This window comes from Salvelinus fontinalis, chromosome 2 (genome assembly GCF_029448725.1).
Source record: "Salvelinus fontinalis isolate EN_2023a chromosome 2, ASM2944872v1, whole genome shotgun sequence".
Classification (NCBI taxonomy): Eukaryota; Metazoa; Chordata; class Actinopteri; order Salmoniformes; family Salmonidae; genus Salvelinus; species Salvelinus fontinalis.
In genome coordinates, this window is record NC_074666.1 from 79,302,307 (window position 1) to 79,324,900 (window position 22,594).

General features: G+C 45.7%; 3 protein-coding genes and 1 pseudogene across 4 annotated transcripts; 3 read left to right on the forward strand and 1 right to left on the reverse strand.

The window, feature by feature from the left end:
* The first annotated feature begins 227 nt into the window (after nt 1-227).
* Nucleotides 228-6,020, forward strand: LOC129827862 (RNA polymerase I-specific transcription initiation factor RRN3-like). 2 transcript variants are annotated; one of them, XM_055889105.1, is made up of 18 exons: nt 228-324; nt 1,131-1,227; nt 1,352-1,408; nt 1,506-1,595; nt 1,694-1,823; nt 1,908-1,967; nt 2,496-2,559; nt 2,688-2,757; nt 2,846-2,944; nt 3,056-3,151; nt 3,262-3,391; nt 3,513-3,643; nt 3,750-3,880; nt 4,044-4,228; nt 4,436-4,544; nt 4,685-4,837; nt 4,978-5,056; nt 5,165-6,020. In XM_055889105.1, exons 1-18 carry the CDS (start codon nt 293-295, stop codon nt 5,315-5,317), a joined length of 1,866 nt encoding a protein of 621 aa, XP_055745080.1. In that variant the 5' UTR covers nt 228-292; the 3' UTR covers nt 5,318-6,020. The 2 variants fall into 2 exon arrangements, with proteins under 2 accessions (XP_055745080.1, XP_055745088.1); XM_055889113.1 differs by lacking the exon at nt 228-324 and adding an exon at nt 762-968.
* On the reverse strand, nt 5,846-9,117 carry LOC129827878 (zinc-binding protein A33-like; annotated as a pseudogene).
* A 2,318-nt stretch (nt 9,118-11,435) lies between these two features.
* On the forward strand, nt 11,436-14,348 carry LOC129827873 (tubulin beta-4B chain-like). The gene is made up of 4 exons (XM_055889126.1): nt 11,436-11,594; nt 12,284-12,392; nt 12,775-12,885; nt 12,986-14,348. Exons 1-4 carry the CDS (start codon nt 11,538-11,540, stop codon nt 14,041-14,043), a joined length of 1,335 nt encoding a protein of 444 aa, XP_055745101.1. The 5' UTR covers nt 11,436-11,537; the 3' UTR covers nt 14,044-14,348.
* Nucleotides 14,349-19,082: 4,734 nt separating this feature from the next.
* LOC129827884 (tubulin beta-4B chain-like) lies at nt 19,083-21,996 on the forward strand. Its single transcript, XM_055889151.1, has 4 exons — nt 19,083-19,228; nt 19,933-20,041; nt 20,428-20,538; nt 20,639-21,996. Exons 1-4 carry the CDS (start codon nt 19,172-19,174, stop codon nt 21,694-21,696), a joined length of 1,335 nt encoding a protein of 444 aa, XP_055745126.1. The 5' UTR covers nt 19,083-19,171; the 3' UTR covers nt 21,697-21,996.
* The last annotated feature ends 598 nt before the right edge of the window (nt 21,997-22,594 follow it).

Sequence of the window (22,594 nt, forward strand, 5' to 3'; positions counted from 1 at the left end):
GATTTGAGCTCACAACCTTTGGGTTGGTAGACTTTCATGTTATATGCCTACCCATCCACCCCGACCAACACCCTAATTTTATAACCATAATAATAACCATCTGTCTTATGTAACCATACCAAATAAAACACATAATTATACTTTGATAGTTCCCGAATTTACGTTTACTATGTTATGTCTGGTCTATGAGACCAGGCTACATGCCCGGGTTGAACCCATGCGCCATGTGGGGAGCCTGCTGGATGAACTGTTGGAAGAAACACACACTCAGAGCAGGACAAGTACATCATGAATGTTCATGATTTCACCACGTCTTGAATTGAGGTAAGCGCTGTCAATTATTGCATTACTGCTTGAAAAAACATTCCCTGCAATTTTATGTAACATTTATTTAACTAGGCAAGTCAGTTAAGAACAAATTCTTATTTACAATGACGGCCTACCCCAGGCCAATTGGGCGCAGCCCTATGGGACTCTCAATCACGGCCGAATGTGATTCAGCCTGGATTCGAACCAGGGACTGTAGTGACGCCTTAGACAGCTGCGCCACTCGGGAGCCCAAATGCAGTGCCCAATGTTATAATCCCTCCCCATGAATTTAGAGTGCAGTATTAGAGTCGGATTGATAACGCTCAATCCAGATAGGCAGCGACATGTTCTGATGGAACTGTTCTATCAAATATGCCTATTCTCCGCCACGGTAGGTAGCAGTAATGCACCATAGAAGAGCATGGCGCTAGTACAGGAAGAAGAATCTACCATTCATTTCCGTAAATAAAATCGGTCACCATTTTCTCTTCCTGTTGTGAAGTTAGCGGCATGGAGAAGGCACGTTTCATTGTATCACGATCGAAACAGTATTTTGCGTTACAAATAGAATTGTAGCTATCTGAACACTATTTAATTTGATTGGTAAGACTGAAGCCGTTCAAATACGTTTCTGTAAACGCATTACCATCAAACGAATGGTAGCTAGCACATTTATAGCAAGCTGTTCTAACGGTATTGTGTTGTCATGCTTTATGGTTCACAATACTTGCTTACCACTCTGTATCTCAATCAATTGACTCGCGCGCTATTGTTGCCATCATTCCCCCCCCCCCCCCCCCCCCCCGCGCTTGTGTGTAAAGCATGGAGATTAAGGGGAGAGATTTCATGAACACTCCCTCCTTGAAGACGGTGCGGTTTGGAGGCAATGTTGTTGCCACGTTAGCGAAATTCAAACAGGTGAGATTTCCAATCCAGTGAAGCCAAACATGGATGCCTTAGACACTTATGTGATTCATCTGGAATGTAGTTATAACCTGGTATACATATGACAGTATTTGCTGCTGGTTGGTTGTTTTTCAAGGGAGACACCAGTGACTATGAGTTGTTGAAACATCAGCTGGCAGATCCAGATATCAAGGTAAATGAGCACGACTAGCAGTTATGCTACATGTACAGTGTAACAAGGACTTTTCCAGAGGTCTTAATGATAATAGAATGTCTTCCTTTTTTGACAGGATGCCCAAATCATCAACTGGCTGCAGGAGTTCCGGAATTGTGTGACACAACTCAGCAAAGACCATGAGCAGCTGATCTATGTGGCTCTGGTGAGGATGGAACACTTGAATCAAGAGATGGACAGTACTGCCCAGGCCAGGAACAGTTTTCTAATGCTGTATCTACCCCTTGTGTCTCTGTGTACCAGAGGCTGCCGTGGCTGGGTCGAAGCCCTGCCGTAGTGGAGGAGTATCTGGCCTTCCTCAGTAACCTGGTATCTGCTCAGACGGTCTACCTCCGGGCCTGCCTCAAGATGGTGGTCTCCAACTTCATACCCAGTGAGTTCCTGTCTGTTTGCGTGGACATTCTGATAACTCAATATGGCTACTTTGAAGACGTATTGTTTTTGCCTTCCTTTCCAGAGAGAGTGAAGATCTGTGAGGGAGGAGTGGACATCTCTGACTCGGATGATGACGATGAAAGTAGGTGTTACTGTTTCATTATGGTTTGCAATGGAAAACCAAGATTGTTCAACGGACGGTCCCTGAAATGTTTCATTGAAATACACACTGCAGTAAATTCATAGTGACCTGAGAATGCGGTTGGTAAAAGGCTGCTCCACTCGTCCTTTTAGGGAAACTAGGCACACTTCTAAAGTCCTTGAAGAGTGAGGATGATAAGGGAGGTGAGGTGTAGAGAAGATAATGCATGGAGACTCTAGCACTGGTGACCTTCACTGCAGGAGTCCCACCCCTTATGGTTCCTGATTTGTCAGGCTGACAGACCTCTTCATAAATCTGTTTTACTTCAATGTTACAATTTGTTTTTACTTCAAACGTTACAGAAACAAAGTTCCATTACAATATAAAGGTTCCATTACAATATAAAGGGTATAATGACACCCAGTTCACAAATCCAACTTGTTCAACGTTGGATGTTAGTTCAAAACGGCAAGTCGTTTTTTCATTTATGCACAGTTTTAACCCTTTCTCTTCTTTCTTGATTTGAAGACCTTCCAAGAAGTTTTGACCAGTGTCATCAGGCCCTGCAGCTGATTGGCAGATATGTCCCATCGTAAGTAGCCATAAGACAATCCTACAACATGTTGCTGGGTCATTTTCAGACCCAGGTCTGACCTTGGGAATTGTTGACCCCCAATGCAAACTGGTAACAAAATGTTTTTTTCGTCCTTCTCATTTCAGCACCAGCCATTTCCTGGTGCCCATTCTGATTGAAAACTTTCCCTTTGTGCAGAAATCTTCCAGAACCCTGGTAAGCAGTGGCTACGGTGGGTAGCCTCATATTTGTTTTTTTAATTGTCAGATTGTTGTACAGTATGGTTGTCTTTCTCTCTCCCCAGGAGTGTTATGTCCATAACCTTCTGCGGGTGGCGGTGTACATCCCCTCTCTACGACGAGACGTCCTGGAACTCATCATCAGTAGGATGCTCAAACTGGACGTAAGTGTGTTTGTTAAGCCACAGTTGCTCCTGTGTGTGTGTGTGTTTTGGCTTTCCAGTTCTTCACTGAGAAATGTGTTTTTTGTGTGCTAACACTGTGTTGTGTTCCAGGTGAGTGCTCCTCGGGGAGAGATAGAGGAGGTGGAGGAGAACGCTGTGCAGCAGGAGATGAAAGGAGAGCAGGAAGAGGAGGGCCTCTTTGACATGGTGACTGACTAGATCTGCTATGTTTTACATACAACAGTCACTGATGTGATAGTTCTCCATTTTGCGACTAATGTGGTGTGACGTTTCCCTCATCTCTCTCTATCACACAGGATGAGGATGTTTGTTCAGTGAAGTCCAGTCCAGCAGGGACCAATGTGATGGTCCACCCTGTTGCTGAGAGACTGGACACTCTCATGGTTGTGCTGCTGGCCTTCATCAAGGACATGTGCCACGTCAACGGTGAGCACAGGGTCTTCACACACACTCACTAGACATATGATAAGAAAGTGCTTACTCTGCTCCCTTTCTCTCTCATCTTCCACCCCTCCATCTCTCTCCCCCTCTACTCTCTCTCTGGCAGGTTGTCTGGATGTGGAGCGGACTAAGGATCTATACAAGGACCTGGTGTGTGTGTTTGATAAACTTATCCTACCTACACACGCCTCCTGTCACGTCCAATACGCCCTCTTCTACCTCTGCAGCTTCAGACTGGTCAGTACTCGCAACAGTGTGCATCCGTGCGGCTTTATAGTAGTGGCATTTTATAGAACGGTTGAGTGGGTAACTTGATTGATTGGCTGTGTGTTTGACCACTCAGGCTCTGGCAGAGGCGTTTCTGGAACACCTGTGGAGGTTACTGCAGAGCCTGTCTCACCCGGCAGTACTGCGCCAATCTGCCGCTGGCTACATGGGTAGCTTCCTGGCCCGTGCCAACTTCCTGCCCGTCGCGTGAGTCACACCCTCTGTCCTCTTTAAATATTCAAAAGTGTACTTTTGCTCTTCAGAAAGGGCTCCTTAGAGCATGTTGGGGTGTGGTTGGTTCTACGCAGCATACTCTTTGGTCCCTCCTAACTCCCTAACTAAGATTCTCTGACTGTTCTCCGTCCTGCAGTACGGTGCGTGCGTGTCTGGACCTGCTGGTCCCCTGGCTCCACCTATACATAGACAGCCAGGACTCCGGCTCCCGGGCCTACTGTGACATCACGCTACACGGGCCCTTCTACAACGCCTGCCAGGCTGTCTTCTACACACTCATATTCAGACACAGGAGCATCCTGGAGGGCGACATGAAGAAAGGTAGGGGATTACACATGCGTGTAAAACACACACTTACACAGATACAATTTTTTTTAAATCAGTTGGTTTGTGTGTATATATATATCTCTATCTCACTGTGCTGGCAATCTGTGTGTCTGTGTGTGTGTGTGTGTGGGGGGGGGGGGGGGTGGGGGGCTCTCTACCAGTTTCCAGTATTATATAAGTGTATGTCTGTTTTCCTCCCAGGGCTGGCGTACCTGCAGGGTCTGAACCTAGAGAGGATAGTGATGTGTCAGCTCAACCCTCTGAAGGTCTGCCTGCCTGCCGTCACCAACATGTTTGCTGCCATCACCAGGTACAGTGGTACACCAACCAACCACCCTTTTAGCCAGTCACACATCAATTACACTCTGCTACAGCACTGTGTTAGTTTTTGTCTGCTTCTAAAAATGTGAAGTGGTTGTTTGACCCAGACGTGTATCCATCCATCCACAGAAAGTACCAGTTGGTGTTCTGCTACACCATCATCGAGAGGAACAACCGCCATGTTCTCCCCGTGGTCCGCAGCTCCGTGGGGGGCGACTGTGTGTCCACCAACACCAACCCCCTGGACAGTTTCTTCCCCTTCGACCCCTACGTGCTCAAGAGGTAACCCATGAACCCTTCTCAGAGACCACATATCAGTAGGCACAAAACAGGAGAAATTGGTTGGAAATGGCAATAGTACAACCTGAACTCTAAGAAGAGAGTTAATTTTCCATTTCTGATCATGTTTTTCTTCTCTCCAGGTCAAGTAAACTCATCGAGCCCCTCTACCAGGTGTGGGAGGAGCCAGCAGACACCATCACCACCAAGAGAGTCAGACAGGTAAAACACAGACAGTCTTGTATTCTCTCAGGCACACACATGATTGGATGCTGTGTCTCCCTATTGGTTGTTTTTGTGGTTTGATTGGCTGTTTTCTCTCTGTCTCAGTGCTCGGATGCAGATGAGGATGACTTCCTGCGAGGGGAGATGCCGGAGACAAAGGGGGTGATGGGTATGACCCCTGGCTCGTATGAGTCACACCTCCACAGCCCCAGCAGTGTGGGCTCACCGCCCATCTCCTTCCTACAGAGACCCTTCTGACACCCCTGTATTTAACATGGACTCATACACAACCCCCTGAAAAATTGACTATTCCACAGCCCTGAGCGCCTTCATACAGAGACACCCAGCTTTAACATTTTCAAATGGAATATTAAATGATCTTACCATAGACCGTTCTGATTTTGACCCCCTGCTGTTTAAAATGGACAGGTCCATCCTTCCCTATCATCACTGAAGAGAAGTATCAGTCGGAACCATCTACAATCACCACCCCATCAAGAACCTACTCCAGGATGCAAAAGATTATGAACACGTAGTGTACAATGCGTGGCTAGAGCTAATCATTTTATAATGTTATAGCAGTTAACATGTTAATAGTGAATAAGTTCATTTAACTCGACTATGGAAAGAAAATGTATTTGTTTTATCTAGGATGGGAAAAGATTGTTCGCGGCGAAGGTAACTATTTACGAAAAAATTCTGGCACTTTCAATAGTGCATTGATTTTGGTTGGCTCTGATCTACAATTTGTGTCAAGGTCTGAACACATTTTTATGATTTATGTAATTTTACAGATTGTAAACATGTTCCCTTTATTGAAATTCTTAACCAGAACAGATACTATTAAGGAAGGTCACCTGCAGTAGATGAAAAAGGAAACATTTCTGTAAACTTGTATGTATGGAGTATCAATTACATAGTTGACAAACTACCCTGTAAATAAAAGTGAAACTATTTGTGAGTTGACAGAAATTAGTCAGGAACTGTACAAGGATGTCCTGCCCCACTCTGTTGCCCTGTAACACACGTCCTCTCAGGTAGGATTCTCAGTGGGCGTTTGCTTTGCGTATAAAAATACAGAAACACTTTCTCTGTGAACTTGTGTGAGAAAGAGTAAAGGGGTGTATCGTCATCAGCAGGGTCAAAGAAAGACACTTGGCCCTTGTCCCAGTCCAGCTGCACTCTGACCCTCTTGAGTTTCTCTGTGACTGTCATGGCTGTTGGTGGTGAGGTCATTGCTCTGTACTCCCTGTCTCGCAGACACATGGTCCAAAACACGTTCTCGGCCGGGCCTGGACCTCCACATTCCTGGTGACAGACGTACAGGCCACGCCCAGAATCCAGTCGTTGTTACATCCTGTATCCACTACCCAGCAGTGGCTTCCTGAGCTAAGCCCGGTCAAGCCCAGGTGTGGGAGGAGCCAGCAGACACCATCACCACCAAAAGAGTCAGACAGGTAAAACACAGGACCTCTGCACTCATGTGGAAGCGCTCAGGGTTGTCAGGGAGATGGTGGGGCTGGCTGGTGTACTGAAGGGACGTGAGGTCATGTGACAGGAAGAGGCAGGGGTGGGCTGTGTTTAGGTCCAAGGTCACAGGAGCTGAAGAGGAGGAAATGGGCCAGAGACTGGGTTAGAGACAGGAAAAGGGTTTGGGTCATTCACCACTGTTTTAGCTTCTTTCCACCAGGTTAAAATGCTGTGGGAGTTAACCTCCTTATCTCCTCATCTCTGTTAACCATTGAAATTGACTTACTGTTTTCAACATGCAGAAGCATTTTCTTCCAGGCTCTGTACTTGAGGTTACAGAGGTGCCACATCAATCAGCACCCCTGAAATCCTCTCTGGACCCTGCCCTGTGCACTGGGCTCTGAAATGACAAAATAATACAATTGTCCTGTTCAGTATTCCAAAGCAGAGAGGGAGGAAAAAATAGAATGTTAGAGAGAGGTGGGGGATTTCAATATACCTCTCTATAGTGGCTTTAAAATTCTGAAAAACAAAGAAAGTGTAATATTGTGGCTGAATTAAAAAAATGATCCCATCCTCTCCTCAAAAATGATTATTCTGGCTTTATTTAATTTGTGTGTAAATTGTGCCAGTACAAACCCGGAGCAATGTCATGTCTTCAGCATCTGTTATCTCCTGTGTTATGACTGTTATAGTCTCTTTGAGGTATAGCATCCCTGCTGCAGCCTTTGTCACCGTACTGTTCATCAGCCCTATCTTCTCCTCTTCCTCCAGAGCAGCTAGCCTCGCTGCCTCTTCATCATACAGGAACTGGTGGAGTTCCACAAACAGATCCTTTATCTGCCTCTCTGTCTTCAGGGCCTGATTCTGAGGGGCAGTTAGAGCACAACTTGATGGAGTTGAGTTCATTTTAATGAAAAGGAAACTGAGATGACATCTGTGGAGATTACCTTAATGGGCTCGAGCATCTCTTCAGAGGTTCCCTTCAGTCTAATGAGGGAGTCCAGAGTATCCTGTAAGGTTTTCAGTGCTACTTTGAGCTCATCCTAGAAGTCAGAGGGTATTCTAACATGAGGTTTTTTTATGAACGCAGCAAGCTGTAACTCGATTAAATGTCTAGATTTAATTATGTGAAATAAATTAACAATAGGTTCAATGCCAGGTGTGTCGCCTGACTAAAATAACCCTTTCAATACCTGAGATAATTTACTATGTTTAAAGATGTTTTACTCTGCAAACACACTGTATGTCCATCAACACCACTCACTGAAGTAACGTTCGTCGTCTGGAGGAGAAGAAGAGGACCAAGATGTAGCGTGGTAAGTGTCCATAATGTTTTAATAATAAAACTGAAACAAAACAATAAACCGACAAACAAACAGTCCTGAAAGGTAAAACACTAAACAGGAAATAACCACCCACAAAACACAACAGAAAACAGGCTACCTAAATATGGTTCCCAATCAGAGACAATGACTAACACCTGCCTCTGATTGAGAACCATATCAGGCCGAACGAGAAAACCAACATAGAAACACAAAACATAGATAACCCACCCAACTCACGTCCTGACCAACTAAAACAAAGAAATAACACAAGAACTAGGGTCAGAACATGACAACTGATATACAACCAGCAGATCAGATATTATCCCATAGGAATGCAGATATAATACTTTACACACTTTGGAATTTCTCTGCTATATTTCTCTGCTAATACTGTACATTCGCATATCCTGTCAGGATAGACCTGATTAACAGCATTCTACTGCCAGGGGCCACAGGCTCCTTACATGAGAAAATGGCAACGTTAACTATGAAAAAAGACATTGCCAAATTATTTCATGCATATACATACTAGAGTCATTTCAATTATTATTCAGTCTCTCACCTTGCAATCCTGTGCTGCCTTCTCTGTGGGTACGCAGTCATGGTTCTTGTGTATTTTCGAGGCTTGGCACACTACATAGACAGGCTGCTTGTCCACCAGACAGAAGAATCTGAGTCTCTCTCCATGTAGACTACAAAGTACACTGTTCCCCTCCGCTGAGCTCTGAATCCTGCCCTGTTGCAAAGCTTCACAGAGGTTCTTCAGTGCCAGGTTGGAGGAAGGGGTGCACTTGGAAGCTCTTCTCCTGCAGACAGGGCACTGTCTGAGGGCTGAGGTGTTCCAGTAGCATTGTAGGCAGGTCTTACAAAAGCTGTGGCTACATGGTAGGAGGACAGGGTCCCTGAAGATGTCACAGCACACAGGACAGGAGAGATCCTCCTCTGGGAGACAGACACTGGATGACATGTATGTCTTCACCTGATCAGGTACCGGGAGTCTGTGAAGAAGATATCCCCTGGCTTAAACAATACTACATTCCCATGTCAAGCATATAAACGTGGAGATTATTTACTTTGTCTTTCAGAAATCACCTCCCTTTTGATTTTCAAAACAGATAGTCAAAGTGCCTATTCTTCTATTGTTCTTGTTGTAATGCCAGACCTTAAAAGTGCAGGCTGTTTTCTTGTCTGTTGAGTTGTGTTTGTGTGTGACTCCAGAGACACACAGTACTGCGTGACAGACAGCAACGTGAAACAGGAAGTCGAGCCCTATTGGTCACATGTGGAATAGCTGCAAACTGGTTTAGCCTAGAACCTGTTACATGTTTTGAATAGCAACATTGTTAAAGGTTGTGGATAGAGATACACAATCAATAACTTTAAAAGCCTTTAAAAGACTGAAAAGTGAAAGATGACTGTCAAGATATATCTCATGAAGCAGGAAGAAAATATGATCAACCAAAATTATTGGTAAAATCATCATAAATAAAATTGGCCTCACATTACATTGTGTTCCTAAAACATATGTATTTACATGGTTATAACAAAGGCAGGTACAATGTAGGCCTAACGTAAATGCCATACACATCATTACACATTGTATACAACTGTTATACCTGTTTGTACCTTGCACTATATTAATAATTTGCAAATAAAACTCACAATAGGGATAACTGTGTAATCTAAAGCAATAATTATATGCCAGTGCTTTTGACACCAATGAATGCTCATATAGAGCAAAGCTTCAAAAGGTATTCCGTAGTTCTAATCTTCCCCTTCCACAACCTCAATGGCAAACCAAGTTTCTTCCCCAAAAGCCTGTGCAGTTTCATTGCATTTACCAAGGGGATGAAGAGGGGTTCACAGGGGGAGAAAGGGGTTTGGATGGGCTAGCCTGTGTTTCCCTTGAAAACTCAAGGTTTCAGGATATTGGTTAAAAATAAATCAACCATCTGCCTCCACCTCCAGTGTGGTATTTTAAATATTTGTTATTGTTGCTTGGTGTCAATATCAAATCAAATCAAACTTGATTTGTCACATGCGCCGAATACAACAAGTGTAGACCTTACCGTGAAATGCTTACTTACAAGCCCTTAATAACCAACAGTGCAGTTCAAGAAGAGTTAAGAAAATATTTACCAAGTAGACTAAAATAAAAAGTAATAGTAAAAAGTAACACAAGTGACTATGCATAGATAATAAACAGTGAGTAGCAGCAGTGTAAAAAAAGGGAGGGGGAGGTCAATGTAAATTGTCCGGTGGCGATTTTATTAATTGTTCAGCAGTCTTATGGCTTGGGGGTAGAAGCTGTTGCGGAGCCTTTTAGTCCTAGACTTGGCACTTCGGGACCGCTTGCTGTGCGGTAACAGAGAAAACAGTCTATAACTTGGGTGACTGGAGTCTCTGACAATTTTATGGGCTTTCCTCTGACACCGCCTATTATATACAGTAGGTCCTGGAAGTTTGGCCCCAGTGATGTACTGGGCCATTCGCACTACCCTCTGTAGCGCCTTACGGTCAGATGCCGAGCAGTTGACATACCAGGCGGTGATGCAACCGGTCAGGATGCTCTTGATGGTGCAGCTGTAGAACCTTTTGAGGATCTGGGGACCCATGCCACATCTTTCCAGTCTCCTGAGGGGGAAAAGGTTTTGTCGTGCCCTCTTCACGACTGTCTTGGTATGTTTGGACCATGATAGTTCGTTGGTGACGTGGACACCAAGGAAATTGAAACTCTCAACATCAGTCATCAGTGTGTGGTTTGTAGCTTGTGTATCACTACATGTGATTGTGACCACTTTATATTATTGGGGAAAATCTTTGAACATTCATTAGTGGCTTGATGACAATGATAATGTCAGGCTACTCACAGGAGATTTTATTGTAGGATGCATGCAGGATGCATGTAGGATGCATGCAGCTATCACTACACCACTCAGGGACTATAGTCGTGTAACTACGCATCTCTGGAACACTCATTCATCTCTGGAACAATCCCTTCATTCAAAGACTCAATCATGGACACTCTTACTGACAGTTGTGGCTGCTTTGTGTGATGTATTGTTGTCTCTACCTTCTTGACTTTTGTGCTGTTGACTGTGTCCAATAATGTTTCTACCATGTTGTTGTTATGTTGTGTTGCTATCATGCTGTTTTGTCATGAGTTGATGCCTTGCTATGTTGTTGTCTTAGGTCTCACTTTATGTAAGTGTTGTCTCTCTTGTTGTGATGTGTGTTTTGCCCTGTATTTATATTGTATTTATTATTATTATTTATTATTATGACTGTTATTATTTATTTTTTATCCCAGGCCCGGTCCTCGCAGGAGGCCTTTTGCCTTTTGGTAGATCGTCATTGTAAACAATAATTTGTTCTTAACTGACTTGCCCAGTTAAATAAAGGTTAAATAAAATAAAATAAATAAAATGGCGAAATCCAAATCACAGCATCCTATCCGCTCTCTCCACGAGCCTAGGATGATGTATCCCCCTTTTTCCTCCCGTCTTTCGTTACCATGGGGATGACGTCAGGTTGCGCCACCGATTCCGCCCAGTAGTAGCAGAAGAGGCGGGTCCATGAGACAGTCAGCTGGGTAAGAAGACAAAGAGAGTCCTCCAAGCTCAGTACCTTCTCGTTCAACCGTCGAAATCTCACAGCTAACGCCCTTCCTTCCATCCAAAATGCGCGAAATAGTGCATCTGCAAGCCGGACAGTGCGGAAACCAGATTGGAGCCAAGGTATTACTCTTCTCTTGATTGTATATCAATAAAATAGATTGCTTCATTTGGGGATTGCATGCGACCTAGATAAACCTCTCGTTCTCTCTGCGTAGTGCGTAGCTAAATTAAGAATGGCCGCTTGTAATCCACCCATAAAACTGCATCCTCGATAGGCTATAATAGGCCTATAGGCTACCATGGACGAAAAATGCATGATCATTCCATGCACAAGATAAACTACATTTTAATCGATGTTGCATATGATATGACATGTCCCGATTTTTTTTTAAATAGATTTTTTTTCTTTTTTCGCTGAATCATTCTCAATGGTTGTTTGGGGTCCTTGTAATATGGGCGTTGAAGGGAAAGAAATGGTAGCCTACTAGAATAACTCATTCCTCCCTCTTATGACATTACATATTCAACCTGATTAATATTTCGGTCTAAATCGCATTTTAATGCTTAATTTGAAGCATTTAGACGATAACATAATTATGTAAAGGGAATATTTAATGCAAGTCATGCTATTTGTGTTGCTCTTGAAAAGGTAAATGTCCATGCAACAGAAAATACACATTACATTATCTATTTATTTATATTCTAACTTGCGTTTTAAATGGATGCTTCTGTGTATTGCTATTGACTTGCATCTCATCCCCCTGTACGCTCGCTCTCTCTCATTCTCTCTCTTTCTCTCACTGTCTCAGTTCTGGGAGGTGATCAGTGATGAGCATGGCATCGACCCAACTGGCACCTACCATGGAGACAGCGACCTGCAGCTAGACAGGATCAATGTGTACTACAATGAGGCCTCAGGTACAGTATGCACATTATATAGCATTGCATACATAAACCACAATGTTTCCAATTATTTAAACAGGCACAATTAAATAAACTGCTGTTTTAATTAGGAAAAATTAACTGACTACACTTAAACAAATAATACATACATAAAACATGTACAGCAATAATAGTTTCAGTATGCCCAACATTTCCCTATTCTTATTTTATGTACATGTTCTTATTCATTCCTTTACACTTGTGTAGTTGTTGTGAAATTGTTAGATTGCTTGTTAGATATTACTGCATGGTCGGAACTAGAAGCACAAGCATTTCGCTACACTCGCATTAACATCTGCTAACCATGTGTATGTGACAAATAACATTTGATTTCATTTTGATTCATTTCATTTTTCAGGTGGGAAGTATGTCCCCCGTGCCATTCTGGTGGATCTGGAGCCAGGCACCATGGACTCTGTCAGGTCTGGCCCCTTTGGACAGATTTTCAGGCCAGACAACTTTGTCTTTGGTGAGTGGTTGGTGTGTTGAGTGCAGATATGAGATTTGGTGGTAGGCTACTTCTAAAATATTGTCCAGGAAATAATGGGTTATGACACTTCTGTCTGCAGGCCAGAGTGGAGCTGGAAACAACTGGGCCAAGGGCCACTACACAGAGGGAGCAGAGCTGGTAGACTCTGTCATGGATGTAGTGAGGAAGGAGGCAGAGAGCTGTGACTGCCTCCAGGGCTTCCAGCTCACCCACTCCCTGGGTGGGGGTACTGGCTCTGGCATGGGCACCCTGCTCATCAGCAAGATCCGCGAGGAGTACCCTGACCGCATCATGAACACCTTCAGCGTGGTGCCCTCTCCCAAAGTGTCCGACACAGTGGTGGAGCCCTACAACGCCACTCTTTCTGTGCATCAGCTGGTGGAGAACACAGATGAGACCTTCTGCATCGACAACGAAGCCCTCTACGACATCTGCTTCCGCACTCTTAAGCTCACCACACCCACCTATGGAGACCTCAACCACCTGGTGTCAGCCACCATGAGTGGAGTGACTACCTGCCTTCGTTTCCCTGGCCAGCTCAACGCCGACCTCCGCAAACTGGCTGTCAACATGGTGCCCTTCCCCCGCCTGCACTTCTTCATGCCCGGCTTCGCCCCCCTCACCAGCAGGGGGAGCCAGCAGTACCGCGCCCTGTCCGTGCCTGAGCTCACCCAGCAGATGTTCGACTCCAAGAACATGATGGCGGCCTGTGACCCTCGTCACGGCCGTTACCTCACCGTGGCCGCCATCTTCCGTGGCCGCATGTCCATGAAGGAGGTGGACGAGCAGATGCTGAACGTGCAGAACAAGAACAGCAGCTACTTTGTGGAATGGATCCCCAACAACGTGAAGACAGCTGTCTGCGACATCCCACCCCGTGGCCTCAAGATGTCTGCCACCTTCATCGGCAACAGCACAGCCATCCAGGAGCTGTTCAAGCGTATCTCTGAGCAGTTCACTGCCATGTTCCGTCGTAAGGCCTTCCTTCACTGGTACACCGGAGAGGGTATGGATGAGATGGAGTTCACTGAGGCTGAGAGCAACATGAATGACCTGGTGTCTGAGTACCAGCAGTACCAAGATGCCACCGCTGAGGAGGGCGAGTTTGAAGAGGAGGGAGAAGAGGAAGCCGCCTAAACCATTCAGTCACTCAACTGCCAAACAGTCTATCACTCCCCTCCGTCCTGTCCCCAAAACACAATTTGATTGATTTAAGTTAATGTTGAAGAAAAGGAAACTCAGATTTGTGATAATTAAATTAATGTGCTCAAGCATCTCTTCAGCAGTTCCCTTCAGTCTAATTAGTGTCCTGTAAGGTTTTCAGTGCTCATCCTAGAAGTCAGGATATTCTAACATGAGGTTTCTTATGAAAGCAGTAAGCTGTAACTCGATTACTGGATGTCTAAATTGAATTATGTGAATAAATTAATGATGTGTTCCAATGCTAGGTGTGTTGCTTTACTTAAATAACCCTTTCAATACCTGAGATAATTTTCTATGTTTACAAATGTTTTTTTTCTTTCTGTAAAAACATTCTCAGTCCATAATTTGACCTGCTGGTTGTACATCAGTAAGTGGCACTGACGTACAACCATCAGGTCAGATATCCCATAGGAATGCATTTTTTTCACCTGTTCGTGAGAATGCTGTACCAATCTAACTCCTATGTGGTTACAGTGCCACATCAATTCAAAATATATAGGGGATAGATAAGTGGTAGCAAGTCTTTAATGTTTGAGCATTTCGCCATTTCCCTTTGGCCTGTTTTGCCCTGTAGTCGCTGCCGGTTTGGAAGCCTTTGAGGCCTCTAGAAGTGCAAGTGATACAAAACACCAAATATTCATTGATATGCTGTAATGTATTTTACATTTTTTAAATTTCACCATTATTTAACCAGGTAGGCCAGTTGAGAACAAGTTCTCATTTACAACTGCGACCTGGCCAAGATAAATCAAAGCAGTGCGACACAAACAACAACACAGTTACACACGGAATAAACAAACATACAGTCAACATACAATAGAAAAAGTCTATATACAGTGTGTGCAAATGAGGTAAGGCAATAAATAGGCCGTAGTGGCGAAATAATTACAATTTAGCAAAAAAACACTGGAATGGTAGGGTGTGCAGAATATGAATGTGCAAGTAGAAATACTGGGGTGCAAAGGAGCAAAATAACAATATGGGGATGAGGTAGTTGGAAGGGCTATTTACAGATAGGCTATGTACAGGTGCAATGATCTGTAAGCTGACGCTTAAAGTTGGTGAGGGAGATGTGTGGGGGTGACCAGTGAAATATACCTGTCACCATAGCAGCGCGCTACGGGTGGGTGCTGCTATGGTGACAAGTGAGCTGATATAAGGCGGGGCTTTACCTAGCAAAGACTTAGATGACCTGGAGCCAGTGGGTTTGGCGACGAATATGAAGGGAGGGCCAGCCAACAAGGGCATACAGGTCGCAGTGGTGGGTAGTATATGGGGCTTTGATAGACTGCATCCAATTTGCTGAGTAGAGTGTTGGAGGCTATTTTGTAAATGACATCTCCAAAATCAAGGGTCGGTAGGATAGTCAGTTTTACGAGGGTATGTTTGGCAGCATGAGTGAAGGATGCTTTGTTGCGAAATAGGAAGCCGATTCTAGATTTAATTTTGGATTGAAGATGCTTAATATGAGTCTTGAATGAGAGTTTACAGTCTAACCAGACACCTAGGTATTTCTAGTTGTCCACATATTCTAAGTCAGAACCGTCCAGAGTAGTGATGCTAGGCGGGCGGGCAGCGATCGGTTGAAGAGCATGCATTTAGTTTTACTTGCATTTAAGAGCAGTTGGAGGCCACGGAAGGAGAGTTGAATTGCATTGAAGCTCGTCTGGAGGTTAGTTAACAGTGTCCAAAGAAGGGCCAGAAGTATACAGGATGGTGTCGTCTGGGTAGAGGTGGATCAGAGAATCACCAGCCGCAAGAGCGACATCATTGATGTATACACAAAAAAGAGCCTTCCCGAGAATTGAACCCTATGGCACCCCCATAGAGACTGCCAGTCGGTTTCAGAATATTGATTTAATAATAGCCTACTACCATCCGCCTCAATCTATAGTATGGTATTTTAAATATGTATTTTTTTGGTTGGTGCCAATATATCATTAGTCCACAGTGTGTGGTTTGTATCTTGTGCTTCACCACTCGTGATTGTGACCACTGTGTTACTGGGGAAAATCTCCAATGTACATCATTAGTGGGTTGATGACAATGATACCTTCAGCTCACTTACGAGAGTCTTTTTTACTGTAGGATGCCTGCAGCTATCACTACACCACTCAGTCAGTAGGGTCGGGTGACTGCGCATCACTACACCACTCAGTCAGTAGGGTCGGGTGACTGCACATCACTACACCACTCAGTCAGTAGGGTCGGGTGACTGCGCATCACTACACCACTCAGTTAGTAGGGTCGGGTGACTGCGCATCTCTACACCACTCAGTTAGTAGGGTCGGGTGACTGCGCATCACTACACCACGCAGTCAGTAGGGTCGGGTGACTGCGCATCACTACACCACTCAGTCAGTAGGGTCGGGTGACTACGAATCTCTACACCACTCAGTTAGTAGGGTCGGGTGACTGCGCATCTCTACACCACTCAGTTAGTAGGGTCGGGTGACTGCGCATCTCTACACCACTCAGTTAGTAGGGTCGGGTGACTACGAATCTCTACACCACTCAGTTAGTAGGGTCGGGTGACTGCGCATCTCTACACCACTCAGTCAGTAGGGTCGGGTGACTGCGCATCTCTACACCACTCAGTCAGTAGGGTCGGGTGACTGCGCATCTCTACACCACTCAGTCAGTAGGGTCGGGTGACTGCGCATCTCTACACCACTCAGTCAGTAGGGTCGGGTGACTGCGCATCACTACACCACTCAGTTAGTAGGGTCGGGTGACTGCGCATCACTACACCACTCAGTTGGTAGGGTCGGGTGACTGCGCATCACTACACCACTCAGTTAGTAGGGTCGGGTGACTGCGCATCTCTACACCACTCAGTTAGTAGGGTCGGGTGAATGGCATCACTACACCACTCAGTTAGTAGGGTCGGGTGACTGGCATCACTACACCACTCAGTTAGTAGGGTCGGGTGACTGACATCACTACACCACTCAGTTAGTAGGGTCGGGTGACTGGCATCACTACACCACTCAGTTAGTAGGGTCGGGTGACTGGCATCACTACACCACTCAGTTAGTAGGGTCGGGTGACTGCGCATCACTACACCACTCAGTTAGTAGGGTTGGGTAACTGCGCATCTCTACACCACTCAGTTAGTAGGGTCGGGTGACTGGCATCACTACACCACTCAGTTAGTAGGGTCGGGTGACTGCGCATCACTACACCACTCAGTTAGTAGGGTTGGGTGACTGCGCATCACTACACCACTCAGTTAGTAGGGTTGGGTGACTGCGCATCTCTACACCACTCAGTTAGTAGGGTCGGGTGACTGCGCATCACTACACCACTCAGTCAGTAGGGTCGGGTGACTGCGCATCTCTACACCACTCAGTCAGTAGGGTCGGGTGACTGCGCATCACTACACCACTCAGTTAGTAGGGTCGGGTGACTGCGCATCACTACACCACTCAGTTAGTAGGGTCGAGTGACTGCGCATCTCTACACCACTCAGTTAGTAGGGTCGGGTGACTACGAATCTCTACACCACTCAGTTAGTAGGGTCGGGTGACTGCGCATCACTACACCACTCAGTTAGTAGGGTTGGGTGACTGCGCATCTCTACACCACTCAGTTAGTAGGGTCGGGTGACTGCGCATCTCTACACCACTCAGTCAGTAGGGTCTGGTGACTGCGCATCTCTACACCACTCAGTTAGTAGGGTCGGGTGACTGCGCATCACTACACCACTCAGTTAGTAGGGTCGGGTGACTGCGCATCTCTACACCACTCAGTTAGTAGGGTCGGGTGACTGCGCATCTCTACACCACTCAGTTAGTAGGGTCTGGTGACTGCGCATCACTACACCACTCAGTTAGTAGGGTCGGGTGACTGCGCATCTCTACACCACTCAGTTAGTAGGGTCTGGTGACTGCGCATCACTACACCACTCAGTTAGTAGGGTCGGGTGACTGCGCATCTCTACACCACTCAGTTAGTAGGGTCGGGTGACTGCGCATCACTACACCACTCAGTTAGTAGGGTCTGGTGACTGCGCATCACTACACCACTCAGTTAGTAGGGTCGGGTGACTGCGCATCACTACACCACTCAGTTAGTAGGGTCTGGTGACTGCGCATCACTACACCACTCAGTTAGTAGGGTCGGGTGACTGCGCATCACTACACCACTCAGTTAGTAGGGTCTGGTGACTGCGCATCTCTACACCACTCAGTCAGTAGGGTCGGGTGACTGCGCATCACTACACCACTCAGTTAGTAGGGTCTGGTGACTGCGCATCACTACACCACTCAGTTAGTAGGGTCTGGTGACTGCGCATCTCTACACCACTCAGTCAGTAGGGTCGGGTGACTGCGCATCACTACACCACTCAGTTAGTAGGGTCTGGTGACTGCGCATCACTACACCACTCAGTTAGTAGGGTCGGGTGACTGCGCATCACTACACCACTCAGTTAGTAGGGTCTGGTGACTGCGCATCACTACACCACTCAGTTAGTAGGGTCGGGTGACTGCGCATCACTACACCACTCAGTTAGTAGGGTCGGGTGACTGCGCATCACTACACCACTCAGTTAGTAGGGTCTGGTGACTGCGCATCTCTACACCACTCAGTCAGTAGGGTCGGGTGACTGCGCATCACTACACCACTCAGTTAGTAGGGTCTGGTGACTGCGCATCACTACACCACTCAGTTAGTAGGGTCGGGTGACTGCGCATCACTACACCACTCAGTTAGTAGGGTCTGGTGACTGCGCATCACTACACCACTCAGTTAGTAGGGTCGGGTGACTGCGCATCACTACACCACTCAGTTAGTAGGGTCGGGTGACTGGCATCACTGGAACACTCATTGATGAAGACTTCCAAAAAACATCATCCTATCCGCTCTCTCGAAGAGCTTAGGATCCCTCCTCTCCTCCGGTCTTTGGTTACCATGGGGATGACGCCCACCGATTCGGCCCAGTAGTTGAAGGAGAGGCGGGCCCATCAAGCAGTCAGCTGAGGAAGAAGAGAAGAAGCGTTCTCCGGGCGAAATCTTGACTGCGGTCTCCTCACTGCCAACGCCCGTCCATCCACCCATAATGCGAGAAATAGTGCATCTGCAAGCCGGCCAGTGCGGGAACCAGATTGGAGCCAAGGTATCATTGTTGACTCCTTTGTATTTTACCAAGAAAATAGATTGCTTCATGTGAATGATTGCAGGCGAGCTAGATAAGCCTCTTTTTTCTACCTCTGCGTGGCAAAATGAAGAAAGACCGCTGATAATCCACCCATAAGACTTGTAGAGAAAGCTGGTGCAGGACTGTGTGCATTATCGATTGGCTATAATATAACATGCATGAATAATGCATGGTCATTCCGTGCACAAAATAAATATGTGTATAAGAGAAATAGGCTAAACAATAGCTATATCCGATTAATATCAGTTTGAATCACTGTTGCATATGAAATGGGCAGATTTGTTATTGTTGCTGCTGACTCATTCCCAATGGTTATTTGGGGTCCCTAAATGGACCTGCGGTGGAAGGGAGAGATAACGGTACGAGAATACCTTCCTCTCCTCTCTTTTATGACACAACATATTCAACCTGATTAATATTTAGATCGAAATTGAATTTTAATGCTTAATTTAAATCATTTAGAGGCTTACATAATTATGTAAAGGGAATATTTAATGCAAGTCATGCTATTTGTGTTTCTCACAAAAAGGTAAATGTCCATTCAAAAGAAAAGACATTGAATTATATCTATTTATATTGTATATTCTAACTTGCATTTTAAATGGATGCTTCTGTGTATTGCTATTGACGTGCATCTCAACTCCTCTCTCTCGCTGTCTCAGTTCTGGGAGGTGATCAGTGATGAGCATGGCATCGACCCAACTGGCACCTACCATGGAGACAGCGACCTGCAGCTAGACAGGATCAATGTGTACTACAATGAGGCCTCAGGTACAGTATGCACATTATATAGCATTGCATACATAAACCACAATGTTTCCAATTATTTAAACATGCACAATTAAATAAACTGCTGTTTTAATTAGGAAAAATTAACTGACTACACTTAAACAAACAAATAATACATACATAAAACATGTACAGCAATAATAGTTTCAGTATGCCCAACATTTCCCTATTCTTATTTTATGTACATGTTCTTATTCATTCCTTTACACTTGTGTAGTTGTTGTGAAATTGTTAGATTGCTTGTTAGATATTACTGCATGGTCGGAACTAGAAGCACAAGCATTTCGCTACACTCGCATTAACATCTGCTAACCATGTGTATGTGACAAATAACATTTGATTTCATTTTGATTCATTTCATTTTTCAGGTGGGAAGTATGTCCCCCGTGCCATTCTGGTGGATCTGGAGCCAGGCACCATGGACTCTGTCAGGTCTGGCCCCTTTGGACAGATTTTCAGGCCAGACAACTTTGTCTTTGGTGAGTGGTTGGTGTGTTGAGTGCAGATATGAGATTTGGTGGTAGGCTACTTCTAAAATATTGTCCAGGAAATAATGGGTTATGACACTTCTGTCTGCAGGCCAGAGTGGAGCTGGAAACAACTGGGCCAAGGGCCACTACACAGAGGGAGCAGAGCTGGTAGACTCTGTCATGGATGTAGTGAGGAAGGAGGCAGAGAGCTGTGACTGCCTCCAGGGCTTCCAGCTCACCCACTCCCTGGGTGGGGGTACTGGCTCTGGCATGGGCACCCTGCTCATCAGCAAGATCCGCGAGGAGTACCCTGACCGCATCATGAACACCTTCAGCGTGGTGCCCTCTCCCAAAGTGTCCGACACAGTGGTGGAGCCCTACAACGCCACCCTCTCTGTGCATCAGCTGGTGGAGAACACAGATGAGACCTTCTGCATCGACAACGAAGCCCTCTACGACATCTGCTTCCGCACTCTTAAGCTCACCACACCCACCTATGGAGACCTCAACCACCTGGTGTCAGCCACCATGAGTGGAGTGACTACCTGCCTTCGTTTCCCTGGCCAGCTCAACGCCGACCTCCGCAAACTGGCTGTCAACATGGTGCCCTTCCCCCGCCTGCACTTCTTCATGCCCGGCTTCGCCCCCCTCACCAGCAGGGGGAGCCAGCAGTACCGCGCCCTCTCCGTGCCTGAGCTCACCCAGCAGATGTTCGACTCCAAGAACATGATGGCGGCCTGTGACCCTCGTCACGGCCGTTACCTCACCGTGGCCGCCATCTTCCGTGGCCGCATGTCCATGAAGGAGGTGGACGAGCAGATGCTGAACGTGCAGAACAAGAACAGCAGCTACTTTGTGGAATGGATCCCCAACAACGTGAAGACAGCTGTCTGCGACATCCCACCCCGTGGCCTCAAGATGTCTGCCACCTTCATCGGCAACAGCACAGCCATCCAGGAGCTGTTCAAGCGTATCTCTGAGCAGTTCACTGCCATGTTCCGTCGTAAGGCCTTCCTTCACTGGTACACCGGAGAGGGTATGGATGAGATGGAGTTCACTGAGGCTGAGAGCAACATGAATGACCTGGTGTCTGAGTACCAGCAGTACCAAGATGCCACCGCTGAGGAGGGCGAGTTTGAAGAGGAGGGAGAAGAGGAAGCCGCCTAAACCATTCAGTCACTCAACTGCCAAACAGTCTATCACTCCCCTCCGTCCTGTCCCCAACTCCATCCCTTCATCCTTACCATCTGCTTTCTCTCAAGAAGGCAGATGTTCCTAAATGAATTGAATGTTTTTCCACATTAGACAGTGATCTTACCAGATAGTAGTAAATTTTTGACATTATTTTGTTGTTGTATGTTGGAAATCCACTGAATTGTTTCCATTTTCCTACATTCATCTCATCATTGCTTTGCGGAATTAAAAGCAAGTGATTTTAAAGTTCAAATTAAATTGGTACTTACTCTATGTTTTTATTGTTTTTATTTGATGGGTGTTATAAATAATTAATATGGTCTTATATAGACTTGATTACTGTACAACATGACATTGAAATGACACACTGGGTTGAAGTCAGCATGTACAATTACAGTATGTTCACATACTGTAAGTTATCTGAATTTGAAGCCATGAGCCCAAAATGTCAAAGATAAAAGCAGATTTACAAACCAGAAAAAGCCAACCACAGTTGGAAACTGGGTTTGTGAGGGAGCATTAACTATAGGCTGAAGACAAACTGCACTGCCCACTATGGGTTCATGCCAATGAGTTAGTAGCAATAAACTCTTTATTGGAATGCATTCCTAGAACGTAACAACAGGCAAAATGAGACTGACGTATAGTGACTGTTAAAGACAGAAAGACTTGGCCGCATTGTTTTCAGCAGTCATCACTTCCCAGCTCCTGCAGTCAGTTGCCGCTGGCTAATAATTCTGACTGAAGCTATTTTGTCAATCACAGCTTCACCGAAAGCTGACTAGTAAGGTCTGCATGCTGAGCAAGTGTGTTATTTCTCATTCACTTCACACTCACCATTTTAGGGATGTCTGATACATGATGTCAGCTG